Here is a 19,781-nt window from a genome sequence, read left to right as displayed (position 1 = left end):
TAATGTTGTGTAAAATTTTTTAAATCTGCAGTGCAATGCTGCTTTTCCCTAAACAAGTCTTTTTGATTAGACATAGTATTGGAGCAAACTTTTTGAAAAAGAGAAAAGAATGAGGATACTGAAAAAAATAAATTATAAGCATTAATTTATACTTTTAAGTAGGGTTTTCCAAAATAGGGTGTTTTTTTTTCTTTTTTTCTTTTTTTTTTTTTTTTTTTTTTTTTGCAGTTAGTATGAGCAATTAAATTTGTTCCACTTTGGTCTCCAGAATACTTTTTTCCTTTTGGTTACACATGTCATATGTTGCATTGTACTGCCATGCTTTCTTCTGAATAGGTACTGGATTTCTCTAGTGTGAATCTTGTAAGGACTTGTGTGATTTTGGTAAACAGTTTTGCTAAAGCATTATTCTTTTGGTATTTACCTCATCTCTGTTCCACATCCAGTTCTGTTCTTGGAGGTTCTTCCACAAATTGTGTTGGAAAAGTAACTTATTTAATCAGAGAAGAGTTTGCACTGGAACCTTTCTTTCTTTCTAAATACTAAAATAATCATCAGAGAAGACCTTGGTTACTACTTACTGGGTCATTGGGGATTTTCATCTGTTTTGCTACTAGCTAAAAAAACCTAATTTTTCAGAGGCATGTTGTGGAGACATTTTTTGGATTTGATGAAGAGTCTCTTGATTCAGAAACTTCATCTGTAACTTCATACAACACAGATAAAACAGACAGGACACCTGCAACACCAGAAGAAGATCTGGAAGATGTAAGTGGTAACTGATTTGTTCTTCTTTCTACTTCTTTAAGTATAAATACAAACTTTCAGCCATTGTACCCAATGAACTGTGAAAGATTTGGCAGAGAATTCCTTTGGGTTTTGTTAAGTCTGGTAACATATACACTTTGCAATAAAATTAATAAGATAATATTCTATCTGACAGATTTGGCAGATATTGGTGTGAGAAATATTTTTTTCCTCAAACTCTTTCTTATTAATCAAAAGAAAATGAATAGGCATATTGCTTTGCCAAAAGTCAATACTTACTAGACAATAGTTTGCCTTTCAACCTTATCATTTATTTGACTGTTTTGATACAATCAGGATTTTCTTTCTCTGCTCACAATACTCAGAGAGCCCTTTGCAATTCGTAAAAGCTTAGATGATCACAGGTAGTAAATACCCAGTGACATGTTTTGTCCCAGCTCTGTGATACTCACTGCTGCTGGCCTACTTTGGAGGATTGCGTGCGTGAGCACAAAGCACGAATTAGATCCTCTTTTTCATCTTTCTTTCTTTTTCACTAACTTCTGCCTTATACTCCTCAGAAGAAGCTTCCTTTTTTCCTAGGTTTAATGTCTAATAATATCTAGTAATCTCTTTTCTTTAAAACTCAAGTTCCTGGAGCAAAAATTAATTAAAGTGAAGGACATTTCTTGTCCTCAGCTGTATAGGAAAGACTTTATGAGTGTTAAAGTTAGCGGCTTAACATTCAAGGAAAATAAGGACTTTGAAAATACTTTGTATTAAAAGAATAAATTTAAGAAAATATATTTGAAATAATTTTGAAATGTAACTTCTGTGTCAGTGTGCTTTACCCTGGCATTGTAGAGAACAAGTGTAAGGAGGGAAGGGTGGACAGCATGAGAAATAGAACAAATGCCTTCTGAGACCCCTCTGGCTCTGGAATTGCTGACGACAGTGTTGCACAAGACTGTTTCCCCTCACCTTTCCCCAGATAGTTTTTCCATTTCTGCACATTGTTGTCTTACATGGCAACTTACACTGTCCTTGAATTGTGTGGTAGACACAGTTACTCATCATCCTTCCTTCCTTTCCTTTCCACTTGTTTAAGGATTTCATACCTTTGTTAAACTTTGAGACTTTGTACGAGTTTTGTTGCTTGTTTGTGAGTCTGTCTTCTATACAGACAAACCCATTATTAAATACATTTTTACTAACCCACTTTCCCCCTGCTTTTCATTAAGAGCACGCCTAAAGAAGAAGCTGAACTCAGGTTTTGCCAGCTAACAAGAGAGTATCAAGCTTTGCAAAGAGCTTATGCATTGCTCCAAGAACAAGTTGGTGGAACTCTGGATGCAGAGAGAGAAGCAAGGGTAATTTTTTAACTGAAATTCTTTTAACTCTGAAATAATAGAAAAAGCTGAAACAATTTGTAATAGCAGGAGGTATCTTTGCAGGTCAGTGAAATGCAGAGCCCAATGTTTTTGAGGATTAGAGGATGTCATAAGTAGGGAGATAATTTAGATTCATCTGGTGCAATCAGAACAAAGATGTTAGTATACTTTATTCTAGCATGTATAATGCATTAAAGATTTCTATGCTATGAGAATGATAACCCATTTGAACCTGTAGTTTGGATAGTGACATGATGGATTTTAAATTAATCACAGGGTAGGTTGTTACAAGGGCATAGGTACTTCCATAATATGATTATATTAAAAATCTCCCAAATCAGAATCAAAAATCTGACCCAAATCTTGGTTCTGGCTGACTGGGAAGCAGTTTTGCACAATAGGAAGTGGGGACTCCTGATGGGCACCAAGTTGGACTGTTAAAAAACCCCTGTGTGTCTTCCCTCAGCAACTTGTCCAAACCCCAAATAGGGAGAAACATATTGAATACTGTGATTATTACATGTTACTGCTTTGCTACATGTGGCCACCGCTGTACTATGCCGCTGCAGTGTGTTGCTAAGAATGCAGAAGGAAAATGATTTTAATGTGTTTAAAAATTACTGATGGAAAAGGACTCAGCCAACCTACACTCCTTTTTTATTTTTTCCTGTGAAATATAGTTCTTATAATAGTAGAATTACTGCTTTATGGCTTTATTTATTAGAGTTCTTAGCATCTTACAAAAGCCTAGTTAGTTTTGACACTCTCTTTTTAAGTAGGACACTTAGCCAAGGAAAGCTATACAGACTTTGAAGATCACTTCTCAAGATAGAATTAGAATGGGGGGCATAATTCCATCTACTATTAAAAAAAGGATTTCAGAGGCAGTTATCTATTTGCCACCTATGAGAGACCATTATATATTTTCTTTGCCTTCATGGGGTTTTTTAAATTTTATTTTGCAGGCATTTGCAGACTGTACTTTTTGTAGTCTTGGAAATTGTTGCTATTTGTTTTTAATGGCATTTTGGGTTTTTTGATATGTCCCTGCAAATCCATCTCTTGAGTGAGTCAGAAATTAGATTTTTGCATAGTTTATTTTGGTGGGATGAACATTTCCTATTACTTATAGATGAGGCTTAAGGTAAGAAAGGACCCAGAGATGCACAGATGCAAGGAAAAAAAATCCCTGTAGGAATATTTAAACTACTTGGGTGGAAAAGTACCTCAAGTAGGGTGGAAAAAAAATACTTGTGGTAGGTCAAGGAGCCTCAGTGGTTGGGGTCTCCGGAAACATGTGTTTTATATCCTGTTTTGTTTAGTGCCTTGTATGATCCAGTGCCTTTTGGTGCCTCACTGGACATAGGGGGCAATACCCACTGTAGTGTAGTGATGAGTGTAATAATTGTATAAATGAGGAAAACTGACCAGCATGTGCTGTTTATGGGATATGTAATTTATTTTGGGTCAATATAATTCATTTACCTAAAGGGCTTTTTCAGTGCTTAATGCAATTCTCTTTCTCCCTTGTCCCTTTTTCCCCAGTTGCCTTAAGTTACTAAAGCTTATGAATAGCTTCTTAGAGCTCTTTCAGTTTCTAAATTTATTTTTTTTCTTCTCGTGGTAAGAACTTTGTCACTGATTATGGGATGTTAACATCTTTTTAGACTAGGAAGGAAAAATGCTGTTAAACTGGCTGCTTCAAACATCATGGAGCATAAACACAAAACCAATTATTTTCCTGGTTTAAAATATTAATAAACAATTATTTTATATATATAAATAACAATTATTTTAATTGTTTAAAATTTTAATTGAAAAACATTAAAAGCTGATGGGACAGCCCATAAAATAGTAGAAAATATATTTATTTTTGATTTTTCCTTCCACCCCTCTCCTCTTCCCCCCCCAGACTCGTGAACAACTGCAAGCTGATCTTCTCAGGTGTCAGGCAAAAATTGAGGACCTGGAGAAAGCTCTGATGGAGAAGGGACAGGTAAAAGGCTCTCTAAATGTGCTCTCCCACATCGTGTTCTCTGCGTGCAGTGGTGCCCTTGCCATCTTCGTTGCTTACTGGTGTGTTGGTGTCAATGATGCAGCTTAATTGCTACTGCAGCATTACAGCACTCCAATAAAGGAAAGGACTTTGCAGTCTAAGAAAATGTCGTTACAGACTCATTTTCTAACACATAATACACTAAATCATACTATTAAAATAACCACATGTACTTGCACATTCTGTTCCCCTTGTCATTTGGTGAAGGGCTTTCTCCTCTTTTCAATTTTGTTAGTATTTGTAATAAACTCTAATAATATAAATATTCTATATTTCTACTGGAGAATATTTTTTTTGTGTACCAAATAAAAATTTTTTAAAACCCCAGCTTCTAAGCACACTAGAGAGATGAACACTGAGCCTGTCAGGTTAATGGGAGCCACTTGAGGTGTTACTCTCCTGGGTTTAAAGTCTCAGAGGGCCCAGCTGCTTTCACATTCCCAAACCATCACACAAAGTAAAATCTGGCCTTGTGCTTCAGTATATATAATATATGTAAATACTCATCAAAGATGTGTCTACTGATGCATATTTAATATTGTCTAGGGCCCTTGGGAAGTCTGATTAAGAGTTATGAGCATGCATTTGCAAGTTGTTCAGTTGTGTGACTGCTAGAACACACAGTAGAAATTGGGGAGATGTTATTTTATGCTTTATTGTTTGAAACAAGAATTTAAGTTTGCAGGTAACTTATAGTAATAAGATAGAGCTAGCTGTAGTTATACATTTCAAAGACTGATGATCCTGCAGCAGTTGACACAACTTACATATAATGCCAAATGAATGATAACACTATTTTTGTGGTTTATTCTTTGAAATGAAAATTTTCTGTAAGATTCTGTTTCAATGCAAAGGTTTGGGGACCATATTCAAATTAAGGACTAAAATAATTTATGCTAGCTTCCACACAAATTGCAATTTGCTCAGTGAATTTCATGTAAATACAGTATTACTAAAAACTGAGAATATGTTATCAATCTAAAAATGATGGCCCACTGAACTTCTGGAAGAATAAATGAAACCAAAGACCTCCCAAGTATCTACTGCTGCTATTTTGGTTTGTTGATAAGAAAGATGTTGTGGGCAAACTGCTGTGTAGTTGAAAACATTAACAAGATAGTTGACTGTACAGTGTATAATGTAAGTACTGTGTATGTAAACAAGATAGATTAATTTGGATATCCATGTAAGGAGTTACTTCTGTGATTTTTCTGCAAGAGAGTTATGTCAAAAATATCTGAAAATTAGAATTTAGTCAATTACTACTTTGAAATTCAGAACCAAATTTTCCACTTTGTATTTTAGTAATCCTGAGAGGGTGAGCAGGGATGTGACAAGGAGCACTATAATGTTGTTTGTAGTGGGCTGGTTTGTACACTGAGCATTAGCTTTCCTCAGAGGGGATCACAATGTCTTCCTGGGAGCTCTAGCACCTTCTTGGTTCTCCTGAGCTGTTAGTATTTACAGTCAACAAAATAAATGGTTGTATGATAAACTGAATTCTTTGTGCACTATGTGATTTTTTTTAAAATTATTTTATTACTACTTTGTCATTTAGATGTCATGGTAGTGATGATGATTTAATAATAATTGTGGAATGCTCATTCTGGGAGCCAGCCCCTGAAGTGTGTTTGTAAACAAAATAATGAATCAAAAGATCCAAGTGTATTATTCCAGAAAATTTCCTGAAGTCCATTTCAGAGCATGAGATTAGAAGCTTATTGTTAAAAAATTATGTGAAGCTTGGTTTGTAACAAGTTATGAGGAATTTCAAAGTAACTGTCAATGGCTTTTGTTATTCTCTCTTCTGGCTGGACCTGTCAGTATTCCCCCAGAAGTAACACAAAACTCATCATCCATTTCTGCATAGTACATTGAGGTGCATGCATAAGAAATTTTATATTAAGTTAAGAAATCCTAAAACATATAATGGCAAATATTTAAATAATATTAAATATATTTAACTAATATTAAATATATTTAAATAGTGGGAAACAATAAATTTAAAATTATTGGAATATGCAATATGCCAGATGCATGAATCCTCAACTGTCTCAATGGTCTGTGTGCAAATGCAGTTCTGCTGGAGTTCAGGTTTTCTCAGGAAGTGTAGTTGCACTCCATCGAGAAAGATGCAGAAATTCGTTATCAATAGAGCAGATTGATCTGTTTTTTCTACCTCTGTGAACTGAAGCAGTGGAAGCTGCAGTGTGATGTAGCTGTTGAACCATACTGTATGGGGATGTTTACCATATCCATGCATTGCAATGTCCACCCTAAGTCTGTGCATGCAACTCTTCATTCCTTGACGTTAGTAAAATGTTAGTTAAATACTAAACCAGATACCAGATTTTATTTTCAACATTTCTTTCACTTGCCTCAAAAGTTCTCGACAAGTGTAATGCCTCTCAGTACTCATTTTAGTATGTTGTTCTTATAACATCACAACCATGATTATTACATGAAATGCATTTTTGTGCATGAATGGAAAAAGGTGAAGAGAACAGTACAACATGAAATTGTAGCAGACAGTAAGTAGAAAAACTAAAATGTTTTAAAAAATACCAATTGGACTCAATATAATATCATAATATTTTAGATTGACATTTCAAGGATATTGGATGGGCTGGGATATCCAGATGATTCCTTATCCATTGATCCTTATATCCATTGATTCCTTATGCAACATCAGTGTGCAGATATCTTCCTGAAAAATAATTCATCATCCTCAGTACTTTAGTAAAGGCATTTAGTTTTTAAATAAATCATCCCTTGAACCTAGAAGATAATTTGATCTAGAGTTAGTATGGCATATTAAGTGTTGGATATTGTTTTAATAGACCTTTTAGAATAGCATAAGAAAGGTTATGTAAATAGATTTCTCTGGAGGAAAAACAGGAGCAAATTTGGCTGTTATAATCCATTAAATCTGAATGTCCAGCTATGGCTGGCCATAAGTTTTTGTAGCTTGGCTCTTTAAAGGGATATTTGATGAGGCCTTTTGCAGCCATGGGAAAACCTAAAAGGAAAGATGTGTTTTGGAACAAGTGATTAATTGGAAATGCAGTTTCCAAATGGAGTATACAATGTCTTGCATCACTTCCCTTCCTCCGCAGCATTGAATTTCTTGTCACAAACGCTGTGTATTAGCCAGATTCTCAGATTTTTAGCAGAGGGTAATTAACTTCATATTGCTGAAGCTTCTTTTTGGTCATTTGGGGTAGTAAAATCATTTTCATCCCTTTCTCCCTTTGTATTTTTATTGCACTACTTAAAATGGGATGATTTTGCAAGAAAGCTTCCAAACCTTTGCAATGGAAAGAAATAGTTTTGTGTTCAGCTGAGTAAATAAATGTTTTTAAAATGACATAAAGCATATAAATGTGGTAACCCACAATTGCTACATGTAAAGATTTTAAAGTACATGCTAGCTGAAACATGCTAGGAAACAAAAGACTGCTACAGGAAAGAACTTTTATTTTCACTGTTATAAAATGCTGTACATCCTTGAAACATTTATTATGGCTTTATTGTTCAATGTGTGACCATTTTATACTTGAATGCAAAATGATGTCTGAAATCTAATTACTGTAGGCATTCATTTGTCTTCTTTAACAAAACATATGTATTTTCCTCACAGGATTCAAAATGGGTAGAAGAAAAGCAGCTGTTAATTAGAACAAATCAGGAGTTGCTAGAGAAGGTATGTGAGAATATTTTCACCGTTGCTGCCCTTTATCATAGAAGAAATTGAATGCACTAAGTACTATAAAATCAGCATGAAATTGCTTTATTTCTCATCAGAAACAGAAATTTAAGTAAAAATCTCTGATTAAAGTACAAAAATGCTTTTTATATTCTTTAGGAATCAAAGCTGTTTTTTATTGTGGAATTACATGGATAGTCACCAGTGCAGCCCAAGCTGGCTGAGGTTTCTAGTGTCCAATAAGATATACAGATGCACAAAGATTGTTATTGTCCTGGCCACTAGCAACATTGCCTGCTCCCTTCAATGTTTTTATAGTTTTTCCACGCATTAAGCAATACTGATTGATTTAAGGTTTATTATATTAACTCTCTGAGCTACTCAGAGCTGAGCATCTGCATTGTTCTTTGTTGATAGTGGTGGGAAAGTTGGCTAGTCAACTTAGGAAGACAAATAACTGATAATGTTAATTGGTAGCTTAATATTAATATAATACAAATACAATAACCAAATAAAATATCATGATTAAAAGTAGTTAAAGACAGGTTTAATTTACTTGGACACTTACATGGGCACTATAAATGTTAAAGTACATTATGCCAGACGTTACACTTCTGTTTAGATTTGTACAAAGGAAAAAATCACCCAGTTAAACTGGACAGCAGACCAAAGTTACTAGTTGGCATAATTAATAGCCAGTATTGAATTTCTGTTTTGTCATTGTTAGTACCCCAAGGCAAAATTCTGGCAAATTAAAAAGTAGTCATTAAAACCACACCATTATTGTCTTTCATATACTTAAAAAAATTAGATGTATAATTAGGCAAAGACAATGAGAAAAGCCTACCCAAATGTTAATGTAATTCAGTTTCATTTGCTGGATTTTAAAAGAAAACTTGTACTGCTTAACTTATTTGGATACAATATTCATATCACTGTTATGCTATGTTCCAAGAGAACATTGACCATTTTCTGCTGACAGCTCTCAGAAATACTTTCTGATAAAATGCTTTCTTTTCTCTATGACACAGCCTGATGTACAATGAAAAATGGAAATAATTAACAATTTTGTCTAAACCCCTGCTTACTACTCCAAGCAGTATTTTTTCTAGTGCTTACAGGGTATTACCATGTTGTGTTTGTCTCACAGATTTACAGAATGGAACAAGAAGAGCATCAGCTGAAGAATGAAATGCAAGATGCAAAAGACCAGAATGAGCTGTTAGAATTCAGAGTGCTAGAGCTTGAAGTAAGAGATTCTCTCTGTTGCAAACTCTCAAATGGAGCAGAAATTATGTTTGAACCCAAGCTGAAATTCCTGTAAAGATTACTGATGTCTGGTGCATGTTTAAGGGAAGTCACTTAGGTATCTATTTTTTAAATGTTGTATCTTGGGATAATGAAATTGATGCCACTGCCTTAATGTGTTTTGGAAAGAATGCTCACTAATGTTTATAAAGATGTAATATAGCTAATATAAATTGCATATAGTTTTGTTTTCATCTAATAAAATATTTTTTTTTGCAATATTTTGCCTTTTTTATTTGTTTCATTTCCATAACTGCTCCTTTCCTGCATGTAAAATCACCTGGTATGTATTCTACAGCCTTGGCTGGCACTGATTAAATTAACACACCTTCTCACATCTTGCATGCAGTGATCTGACTAAAGAGCTGACACATCCATCACATCAATGTAGAATTCCTTTAAATTACATTAATTTAATGTTGACAACATTCATATGAAGTAAATTTATCTTAAAAAGAACACTTTTTGATAGCAGCTTCCAAAGAATTCCTCTTACCTTAAATCCATTTTTTCATGGTTTAAAGTGGTCACGGACTGGAAATAATTGGCTTCAGTCAATGAAAAATGAAAAAAAACCCCAAACCTCTGGCAATGCCAAATAAAAGTAGTAAAGCAGAAATATAACTTCTTTATGTTAAACTAATATGTTGCCTATACCAAACAAATTCCATACTTTGCATAAACGAAATAAGCAAAATTATTTGTTTTTAGCACTGAGCATGTAGCCTGTGGTTACAGCTGAAAGCAATGGTTCTTATTCATCCCCTCCCAAACTGGGCTCATGTGGAATTTAGCAACACTGAAATATCTGTGTGTGATGCACAGTTGTCACATGGTTGTATTGCCTGATGACACATTGTTCAGTTTCAAAGATCACCAGCATTCTTAACACTGCTTAGAATAAACTCTCTGACAAACCTGTCATTGTCACTCCTCCATTTTTATCACCCAGCACGTTTCACCAAAAACCTTGGCATGTGTAACTTCTCTGATAAAGATGAAAAAGTCATGTCTCCCTGTTATGTGGGTGTTCTTTTTGTCTGACATTTCTTTATCTTTTTTTCATCCTTTATCAACCATATGTTTTGGTGTCATAGCCCATTATATTCAAAATTATGAATTTAGGTTACTAGAATTTCAGTAGATGTTCAGAGGAGGATATGCTTTCTAATAGATATCTTTATATTTTATGGAAGGACTGTAAAGAAAAATAGAGAACAATTTAGGATTTGACTTGGCTGTTGCACTAGAAATTGCTTCCTAAAGTGTGAGGGTTCTTAGAAGTAAAATTGTCAAAAAAAATTTCTTAAGGAACGAACAAATATTCTTCAATACATCCTTCATGAATGTATTTTTCACACAGAAGAATCACATCAAAAACAGCTCAGTATGTCATGTAAGGCTTTGTCATGTGCCAAAGCTTGGAAAAATTCTTTCACAGAATAACAGTGGAAGTATTTTTGTGTGATTGCAAGAAAAGATTTTTTCCTTAGTAGACATGTAGGCACCAATGTGACTGACAATGCAATGCTTTAGGAAAACCATCAGTTCTACTGGTGATCAGGAAAGTATTTTTTAGTGCAGTTATTTCAGACGAAAATTAGGTAAAGCATAAAACGCAATCATTTATTTATGAATGAAAGCAAGCAAGTTTAGATGAGATGAATGCAATAGCAACTGATGAATTTTTAACAATATCCAAAATCATAACTGAATTTGGATAGGAATTAAAGTTCTGGCTTTGGTTTACAATAGCTAAGACATTATTTAAGCCCATCAGAATGGGTTAAATAGACTGTTGATGTAAATATTATTTTTAAAAAGCTTCAGAGGAGGAAAACTGCATAGAGTACACAGATTTTTCTCTCTACGCTGTAGTTTAAAATTAGGTTTAACCTAATTAATGAACAAGATTTGCCATGCTTTGTAACATGTTTAAGTGAATGGATGCAGCCTGCCTGCCATATCAATTAAAGCACCTCATTTGTGATTTAGGAAATGGAGTAATACATGGATGGTCACATGAAGTATTTGTAGTAGTGGTCTCTCTGAGAAAATGAAGCTCATGTTGCTAAAGCATCCCCTTGTAACATGGGGATGAAATCTGGGGTTTCTTGCTCATGTTCTCATGGCCAGAGAGAATTCAGAGTAAGACCCAATGCCTTGGTTGCCCAGAGCCTTCAGTCCAGTCATTTTTCACAGGCACATGAAAATTTAGTTTAGCTTAAAATTGCTTTTTTGTTATGTTATATCTGCCTTCTGAAGAAATAATAGGTTGATATTTTGAAGAAATGGATGGAAGTTATGTACATGGACCAATTAAGTTTTAGATATACTAAATATCTTTAGACAGACAGAAATTTATATTTTTTTGTTTTGTCACAAAGAACATCATAACTGTAGAATAGTGCTGCCTTCCAACATATTCTGACATCTTCACTTTTTCGCTTTTGGACTGAATATGAATGGGAATTTTAAATGGTCTAATAGGAAGGTAGACTGTAGAATAAACAGGGACCAGACACACAGGTTTAATTTTAGTGAGAAAATATTCAATAATACTATTTTATGATGGAGTTTGATTTTTTTTTTCTGCAGATTTTTCTTTCTTTCTTTTTTTTTTTTTTTTTTTTTTTTGTTCCGTGAAAGAAAACAGGAGTTAAATAAGGTTATAATCCACATAAAAACCTGCAGAGTATTTCAGGGCTCCAGTCAATTAGGGCCTGTGTTGCAAGGGTTCTGCAGCTGAGGAGTGTCAGGTAGCTTTGCAGAAATGGAATCAGCTGGCAGCTAACACTATGGTTGTATTTAGCCAAAATTCTTCAGATGTGGTAAAAGTAAGAGGAAATAGAATAGATTTGGAATGAGAGCAGGGATCTGCCTTTTTAATGTACAAGTATGTTTTGTAAAGGTGGGGAATAAATGTTAATGTATATTCACAAATGTTGTTCTTAAACAAATCTTTCCTCAGGAGAGAGAGAGAAGGTCACCAGCATTTAATCTTCATATAACCACCTTCCCTGAAAACAATGGAAGTGCACTGCAGCTGTTCTGCCATCAGGAAGGAATAAAGGTATATGAGAGAAACACCAGAAACAGTTGGATGGCTAGGAACCTTTCTTGAATGACCAGTCTAATATCCAAACAAGCGGTTTGACACTTACCAGGGAAGAAAATGGAAAAAAAAAATTGGAAAAGACGTTTTTATCTGGGGAACCGGTTTCATAAGAATATGATCTGGTCATATCAGGAGTTCCTCAGTGAAAATGAAGGCTGGTCAATTAAGATAATTTACATTTAGTCTATGGAAGAATGTGGGTGTTGAAGTGATTCCTTGTCAGGTTTGCTGACATTCAGTCCTTATTACACCAAATTTAGTGAAGGATTTTATTTGTTGAATTAATATTCTTTAGTTATTTGCCAAGGCCAGGGCCTTGAAGCGTAAAGTGCCTGACCCAGAACTCATTCAGATAGGTAGGACTCTTTTAGAACAAGAACAAGATAAACATCAGGATCTCCCTTGATTACCTTCTGATATAAGAAAGCAAGAATTGCTCTTTTCACTCCTGTTCTCCCATGAACAGACTATTTCTGCAACTTGATTTGCATGCTGGTTCACTTAAGATTGAATTCAGACTTGTGTTGTCACTAATGTTACACAATAGGGCTGGGCAACTTTTCTAAAAGTAATTAAAGCATAATGTCTGTGCCACTCACTATTTATGATTGAATTTTTAGTGGTGATTTATGGTTGAATTTTTAGTTGTGTTTACAACTCCTCTTCTGAGGCTTGTTGCTATTCAGTGCTTTAATGAGCACAGTATGATCTCTAGAGGAAGTAAACAGAAATTGTCCCTGCATATTTTTAGGAAGTTGAGTAGTCTGAAAAAAAAGAGTTAAAATCTGCTTCTTACTTATAGATTTGGTTGGATTCTCATCTCCCAAAGCACACCAAGAATCATCAGTTAGCATATCCCCTACAAATAGAGCCAGATCCACTTTTAGCTTACCTGTTGTTCTAATCTGCATGTTGGCTGTAGCAGTGTACCAGAATCCATAATTCCCTTTTTTCCATTGTCATCTATGATATGCTTTAACAGGTGGATTCTTTTCAATCTGCCTTTCAGTTTGCTTACCTGGAAGATGGTGACCTAAAATGGGCAGACCTAAAATGGGCAGACTGTAATAGTTGACCTTTTATCTGTTTTCAGTGCTTTTAAAAATTATTAGCCATCAGTATCAATGTAGATTCCAGAATGATGCAAAATCTGATTTGGTTTCTGATTCTTCCTTTATGCATCATATGGAAATAAATTATTAGGATGATTATTTCTGGCTCAATAGATGCAAGTAAATTCCACTTTGCACTAGTGCGACTTAATGGCTAAAGAAGTTTCTGTTCAGCATTGTCAATGCTGATCATAATCAATAGTTTTGTTTTTAACATCCACCCAAACACAAGTGTATTGTGTTTGGGTGGATGTTAAAACTCATATAACTCATTCCAGAGTTAATGATGTGCACAGTTAAATAGCTCATGTAGCATTCGGGAACACCCCTGAAGTTTTTTGGAAGAGATGGAGGGGACCTCAGGATAGAAAAACCTGAAAACTGCACATGGCCCTGTGGCGTGCTGGCCTTTTAGTAAGTACTGAGTAAGAGTTGAGGGTGGCAGCACTTAACAAGGCCCTTTTGCTTTATGTATGTGTATTAAGCATTTTGGACTAACATGGACTGGTCCATTCCCATGCTCTCAAGGCTTCCTGCCTTCAAATAGCAAGCACACATTCCAGCCTGTCAGTGGAAGCGATCCGTGGTCCATGTTAACTTGGATGGGTTAACTTGCAGAGCAAACTTGGGATAGTTCAGGAGAATGTGATTAACTCTAGTTGAACAGTTCCATGACCCTTTCCAGCAACTTTTTAAACTTTAAATAGAGTTCGGGGGCCTAGGAATGGATCCTGGCACAGTGTGAAATACAGACATCATGTGAATTTTACCAGGAAAAGGTTCCTCACCCAGAGAGTGGTTGGGCAATGAACAGCTCCCCAGGGAAGGGGTCACAGCTCCAGTCTGACAGAGTTGAAGAAGTGTTAGGACAATGCTCTCAGGCACATGGTGTGACTCCTGGGGATGATGATGTGTAGGGCCAGGAGTTGGACTCAGTGATCCTAATGCATCCCTTCCAGCTCAGCATATTCAATGATTATGTGATTCCATGAATTTATTCCTCTCTTTTTTGAATCAGAGGAGTAGTTTTCTTTATTTCAGTGGCCGACCCTTAATAAGAATGGGCTGTTCAGTTCATTATCTGAGAGCTGAGTGGCAGAGAAATGTGGCTTTCTAATCAGAAAGATGATTGTGAACTGATAAGCTGTTTGGAGGAGGATGTTCTGCCCACTGTGCACATTCCCTTCTGCCACTGTAAGGCTGATTTGAAACTTCATGGTTTTCTTTAACAAAGAAAATAAAAAGCAAATCACCAAGCAAACCTTCTTAGTAATTACTTGTTCATGCTCTCTGTCCTTGTAACTTCTGTAGCTTGATGTGGCTGATGTTCCACTCCAAACAAACAAACAAAAAAAAAGTCTTTTAAGCCCTTTCTCTTTACATCTTTTAAATCTGTTTATCAGTTTTGATCTTTCCTCTACATACATTAGCAGGATGAGAAGTGTGAATGATATAGGAACATTCTGCCCTCATGCACAGGCATCCAGGTTGCTTATTATAATTGAGAGTGACTTTTGCTTTTGTCTTAAAGTGCCAGTAATTGCTTTTGTAATTGTGATGCAAAATTATGTTTCACTTATTTACATTTGAAGTCTTTTCACACACAGAAGAGAATAAGGGGTACATAAAATGTAGCATATAAAAACTGTTTCTCACCTACTTCATAAAAAATAAGTGTCAAACATCTTTTTCAGGACGTGAACATATCTGAACTTATGAAGAAGCTAGATATTCTTGGAGATAATGGGGTAACACTTTTTTACTTTTAAATGTATTTCCAGTTTCATGGTTAATTTAAAGCTTTTTTTTCCCAGAGCAGATACTAACATCCAAGACAGTGCACAGGGTGATTTTTATATGCCTGTGTTTGTATGAAGAATATGAATGGTTATGAATGGCTTTTACATGAATTTTTTTAGTTAAACTGAAGATAGTGAAAAGAGTATTTTTTCAAGGTAGGATTTGGTCTTTACCAAATGATACAGAAAAGAGGCACTGTAATAGGCAAAGTGAAAAGATGCAAAACAGAAGTCAAAGCCAGACCAAGCTGCGAATTATCCCTCTTGAGTAGTTATAGTAGCACCTTCTGCTGTGAAGGCTGTCACTGCTAGGAGTGGATTTTCTGGGAGAAAGGCAATTAAAACTGTCTCCCCTTTTCCCTCTTTATTGCTAAGTACAGTATGAAATCTTAGTCACACATTTGGGGCACAAACATCCAGGGAGCTGAGTCCAGTTTATAGCTAGATTTAACAGATTGAGGTCTTTTTAATACTAGTTTTAAGTTCTAGATTGGCATGTTATGTTGCAAGTCCTGTGGAGATTTCTATGGCACTTACTCTTTGCATTGCTTTCTTTAATTGGAAGTCTGAAGTGCATGAAGGTGAGATTCACTTGCTGCAAGGCTTAGTCCAGTGAACTGGCAAAAACAGGCAAAAAATTGCAAAATCCCTGACTGAAAGCACTTAATTTTAATTGAATGATCTGTTTCATTGAATGATCTGTTGAAAAAGTCTTGTGGGGCTGGTATGCTGAAATAGAGTGGAACTAAGCACCCTTGGTTTAATTTTCAATACTTTCAGTCATGGGATCCTTTTTGGTCATGTCCATAATTCTAAATGTTATAACTGATTTACTTTTTGAAGTATGGTTAAAACTTACTGCTCATGTTAAAGAATGAATTTTTAATTCAATTTAAAGTGTATCTTTTTGTATTTTAGAATTTGAGAAATGAAGAGCAGGTTGCAATAATCCAAGCTGGGACTGTGCTTTCCCTCTGTGAAAAGGTAGAATTTAGTAAATGTTTTTCTCTGCTAAAAAGTGGCCATATCTTGTAAGATACCTCATAACATTGCCAGGGAAGCATGGCTTTTCTGTTCAGGTCATCTGGATTGGAGCATGTGTTCATCCTTACATGAATATTGGGATTGTCTTGAGGTAAAGCCAAACTTAGGAAAGAAACCCAGTTTAAAAATAAAAACATGTTTTGGAGATATTCCCTTAGCATAAAAATACTAAAAATCCACTTAACAGAAGAGACTCCATTCCCAGCAGTGCTGTGTCCTCATTGCTCTGGGAGCAGGTGTAAGGTGCCCTCTGTGAGGTGCCCATGGTCCTTTCTGGGCTCATTCCTGTGGGTGATGGAAAGAGCTCAGAGTAGTCATTGGTCCTCTCCTCTGCAAATTAATGGACATAGAGAAAAAATAGTTTGCACAAGACAGGTCTCTCATTTCTGTATGGCTAGTTCTTTACTTCCAGGGAATATAACCTGTATATGAAAAGGGTGACATTTAGAACTAAGAAAGACTGCATATTTCTCTGAAGAAGCTCTGTGCATCCTTTTCATATGTTTCCATTAAATCTTTCCTGATGTATTGTTGAAATTCAGAATCAGATATTTTAAATTAAAATTTGAGCAATTTTAATAATTGCCTTAATTGATATAATTTTGATAATCTACTTATCTAAATACCTTAAAGTAAATAATCTACATTAGGTAATTTAATAATCATTAATTTAAATGAGTAATTGCATTAAGCAAAATAAAAATGGGGGAAGGGCTAAAATCACTATGTTTTCTCACTGTGCTGTGGCATTAAAAGAAAAGGAAATTTAGCACTTTATATCCAAAAAATGAAAGGAGAAGAACCCCACTATAAAAGGCTAAGACATAGACTCCCAAAAATACTCTTCGAGTCTCCTGTGCCCCATGGTTTATGAAAGGGTAACAGGCATAGAACGTTCAGAATCAACATTTCGTTTTGCATATCATTTGCATACCTTAAAAAAAATTAGACCTCTAATTTTTGCAAATAGCCCTTCACTTGATTGAGGGTAGCTGTGAGACATGCTCAGGATTTCCTATTTCCATTGATTTCAAAGGTTCAGAATGCTTGAATATCCACAGTGAGGCTTTCCTTAGGAATATCTTCAGCCTGTCACCTTTGAAATGAAGAAAACAAATATGGTGAAAATAGAATCTCTGGGGAATATGGTGTTCCTGTTAATTTTTTTTCTGCAGAAAGCTAACCTGCTAAGTAGATAAAACAAATTTTCATTCTTTCATCAGTCTCTTAAATAGTGGAAGGTTCAAAATTATGAAGTAATGAATTCACATTTCATAAGTTGTAAATTTATGTTTGAAATTTTCTGTGCAAATCTTGGGAAAAAAAGCTAGTATGTCATTAATTCCTTTGAGACGGAGGCCTAATGAATTCAGCAAAGCACTAAATTAAAAGAGTTGATGTGCAAAGGTTACCAAAGGACTTAAAGCAGATATGAGTAGTCCAGTGTTAGTAAACAAGGCAGTTGAGGAAAGCAAGAATTATCAGTGGCAAATCTGCTCTCTGTAAGCTAATCATGGGTCCTTATTGAAGACCAGTAGGGGAATTAAATTAAATAATTCAGAACTGACCATTTCCATCCATTCCAATAAACTTAAATGGAAATATTAACATAATCTTGGTGACAGTTATTAATTAAGCAAGAACCTTGTATCCATGCATTTACCTATTATGATGTGTAATTTTTACCTTTGGAATGCAATGGCTATTTTTCATTCTGATTGTTTTGAATGTTCCCATAATGGCAAGGGATTCATAGTAGCAATGACAAGAGTTTCCATATGTCTGTCTGTTTTATTTTTCCCTCTACATTACCAATGTTTTGCAAGTCAGCCTTTTCCCACAAAGAGTGCAGCAAACTGTGCAGAATTAAGTGTTGAGTTTTCCACCTTGTCTGTTTTTTTAATTGCCATCTGGAAAAATGAAGGGCTGGAGGCCTGAAGTGAGATGATGGTTTCACAAATCAGGCCAACAAGCATTTGAGTAAGAAACAACCAGGTTGATTTTGCATTCTTGCCCCAAATCTATTTTGTTTCTTGAACTTTACAGGGGAAAACCCCATTTTATTTTCTGTAGGAAAGCGACCTCCACTTGTGAGTCTTTAGTTTGTCTCTTCAGTCCTCCATTCTGCCTGTGTTCCACAACCTGTTTATTCATGTGTGTCTCCAGAGTGATCAGATAGCATGGGAGGAGTATATGCCTGGAAGTGCTGGCAACAAACTTTAAAAATGTTTGGTAGAACCTTTTCAAAATCTCTGTTCATTTTCTTTTTTTTTTTTTTTTTTCTCTTCGCACTGCTGTAGTGGTTGAAACAGATAGAGGGGACAGAAGCTGCACTGACACAGAAGATGTTAGACCTGGAGAATGAGAAGGTAAGAAACAATAGCTAAAAATTCATTTAGCTAAAACTCATGTAAGGGATTGTGCATATATTTCATCCCAGGCAGGTTTGCTGCCTTTCTCTGCTTGACAGAGATGGCTTCATGGTAAAATAGGCATGGTTTCTAGAACAATCTATTCCTTGTATTCTTTGAGAGAGAATTTTCAAATCTATATAGAACAAAAATAGCAAAAATATATATGAATTAGGTCACAAAGGCATAACTGGAGAGCACATTAACCAGTGTGAAATTGTCTCTGTGCTTTCTTTGTATATTAATTTGTCAGGCAGCAGTGTCATGTTTTTAATGTTGGGGTCATGCTAGTAGAATTGGCAAGGGTATTGCTTTGCTCTCTGGTACTCAGCTTCTGGACAAGCTGTCAAGACCTCTTACTCCAGGTGACCTTTCTTGCCCCATGGCCTTCATGCCTAAAGACAGAATGTTTTCGCAAAAGCAGTTCTGTCTTGAAGAACAAACTGACCTTATTTTTCCATATGTTGAACAGTTTTAGAAGGAGCGTTTGGTTTTATTGGTTTACCATGCATGCTGTGCTCCACATCTTCAAATGGCAATCCAAACACTGATTAATCCTCACCACACCTTTTACAGGTAGATAAATAAGCAGCACTGCATTCATCCTAAAGAATGGGACAATGAGACAGGGAGGTTAAGTGATTTGCCCAGGCCCACTGAAGAAGTGTGTGTTTGAACCACAAACAAAAATAGAAGTGCTCAGACTGTGTTCTTTACTTTAACACAGATAAGAAACTTACCACATTTAGTATTTCTTTATTTTTAAGTCTTGTTATGGAAAAATACAAAGGCTCGGGGACGGGAAAGTGGCCACAAATACAAGATTCTTTTGTAAAGAAAAATGGAAAAAATAGGGGGTTTGTAACTTGATACATTACCTTCCCCCTTATGATCTGTGATGTTTTCAAGTCTTACCATGGATAGCCCTTGCATCTATTTGTTTAGCACAGCAATCTGAGAATGTGATTGACTCAATGAGTGGAGAAATTATATTCTAGCGTGATACTTCTAGAAAGACTGAGCACTGGTGTAGTTGTCCTTGAAACCCATGTTAAGGGTTTGAGGTCCTATTCTTGTTTCCTTCCCTCT

General features: G+C 35.4%; 1 protein-coding gene across 5 annotated transcripts in view; it reads left to right on the top strand.

The window, feature by feature from the left end:
• Positions 1-19,781, top strand: part of JAKMIP1 (janus kinase and microtubule interacting protein 1) — a 143,979-nt gene that overhangs the window by 97,142 nt on the left and 27,056 nt on the right. For 4 of the 5 annotated variants that reach the window (XM_054295989.1, XM_054295986.1, XM_054295988.1 and 1 more), the window contains 9 exons: positions 640-768; positions 1,989-2,117; positions 4,051-4,134; positions 7,835-7,897; positions 9,051-9,149; positions 12,180-12,281; positions 15,133-15,186; positions 16,156-16,221; positions 18,582-18,650. In XM_054295989.1, coding sequence (XP_054151964.1) covers positions 640-768; positions 1,989-2,117; positions 4,051-4,134; positions 7,835-7,897; positions 9,051-9,149; positions 12,180-12,281; positions 15,133-15,186; positions 16,156-16,221; positions 18,582-18,650 — 795 coding nt within the window. The remainder of the gene's footprint in view (positions 1-639; positions 769-1,988; positions 2,118-4,050; positions 4,135-7,834; positions 7,898-9,050; positions 9,150-12,179; positions 12,282-15,132; positions 15,187-16,155; positions 16,222-18,581; positions 18,651-19,781) is intronic. The other variant, XM_054295990.1, reaches the window with a different exon arrangement.

Source organism: Melozone crissalis, unplaced genomic scaffold (assembly GCF_028551555.1).
Source record: "Melozone crissalis strain CALT ecotype California unplaced genomic scaffold, PUWL_Pcris_2 ptg000006l_1, whole genome shotgun sequence".
Classification (NCBI taxonomy): Eukaryota; Metazoa; Chordata; class Aves; order Passeriformes; family Passerellidae; genus Melozone; species Melozone crissalis.
This window is presented reverse-complemented; position numbering and strand designations above follow the sequence as displayed.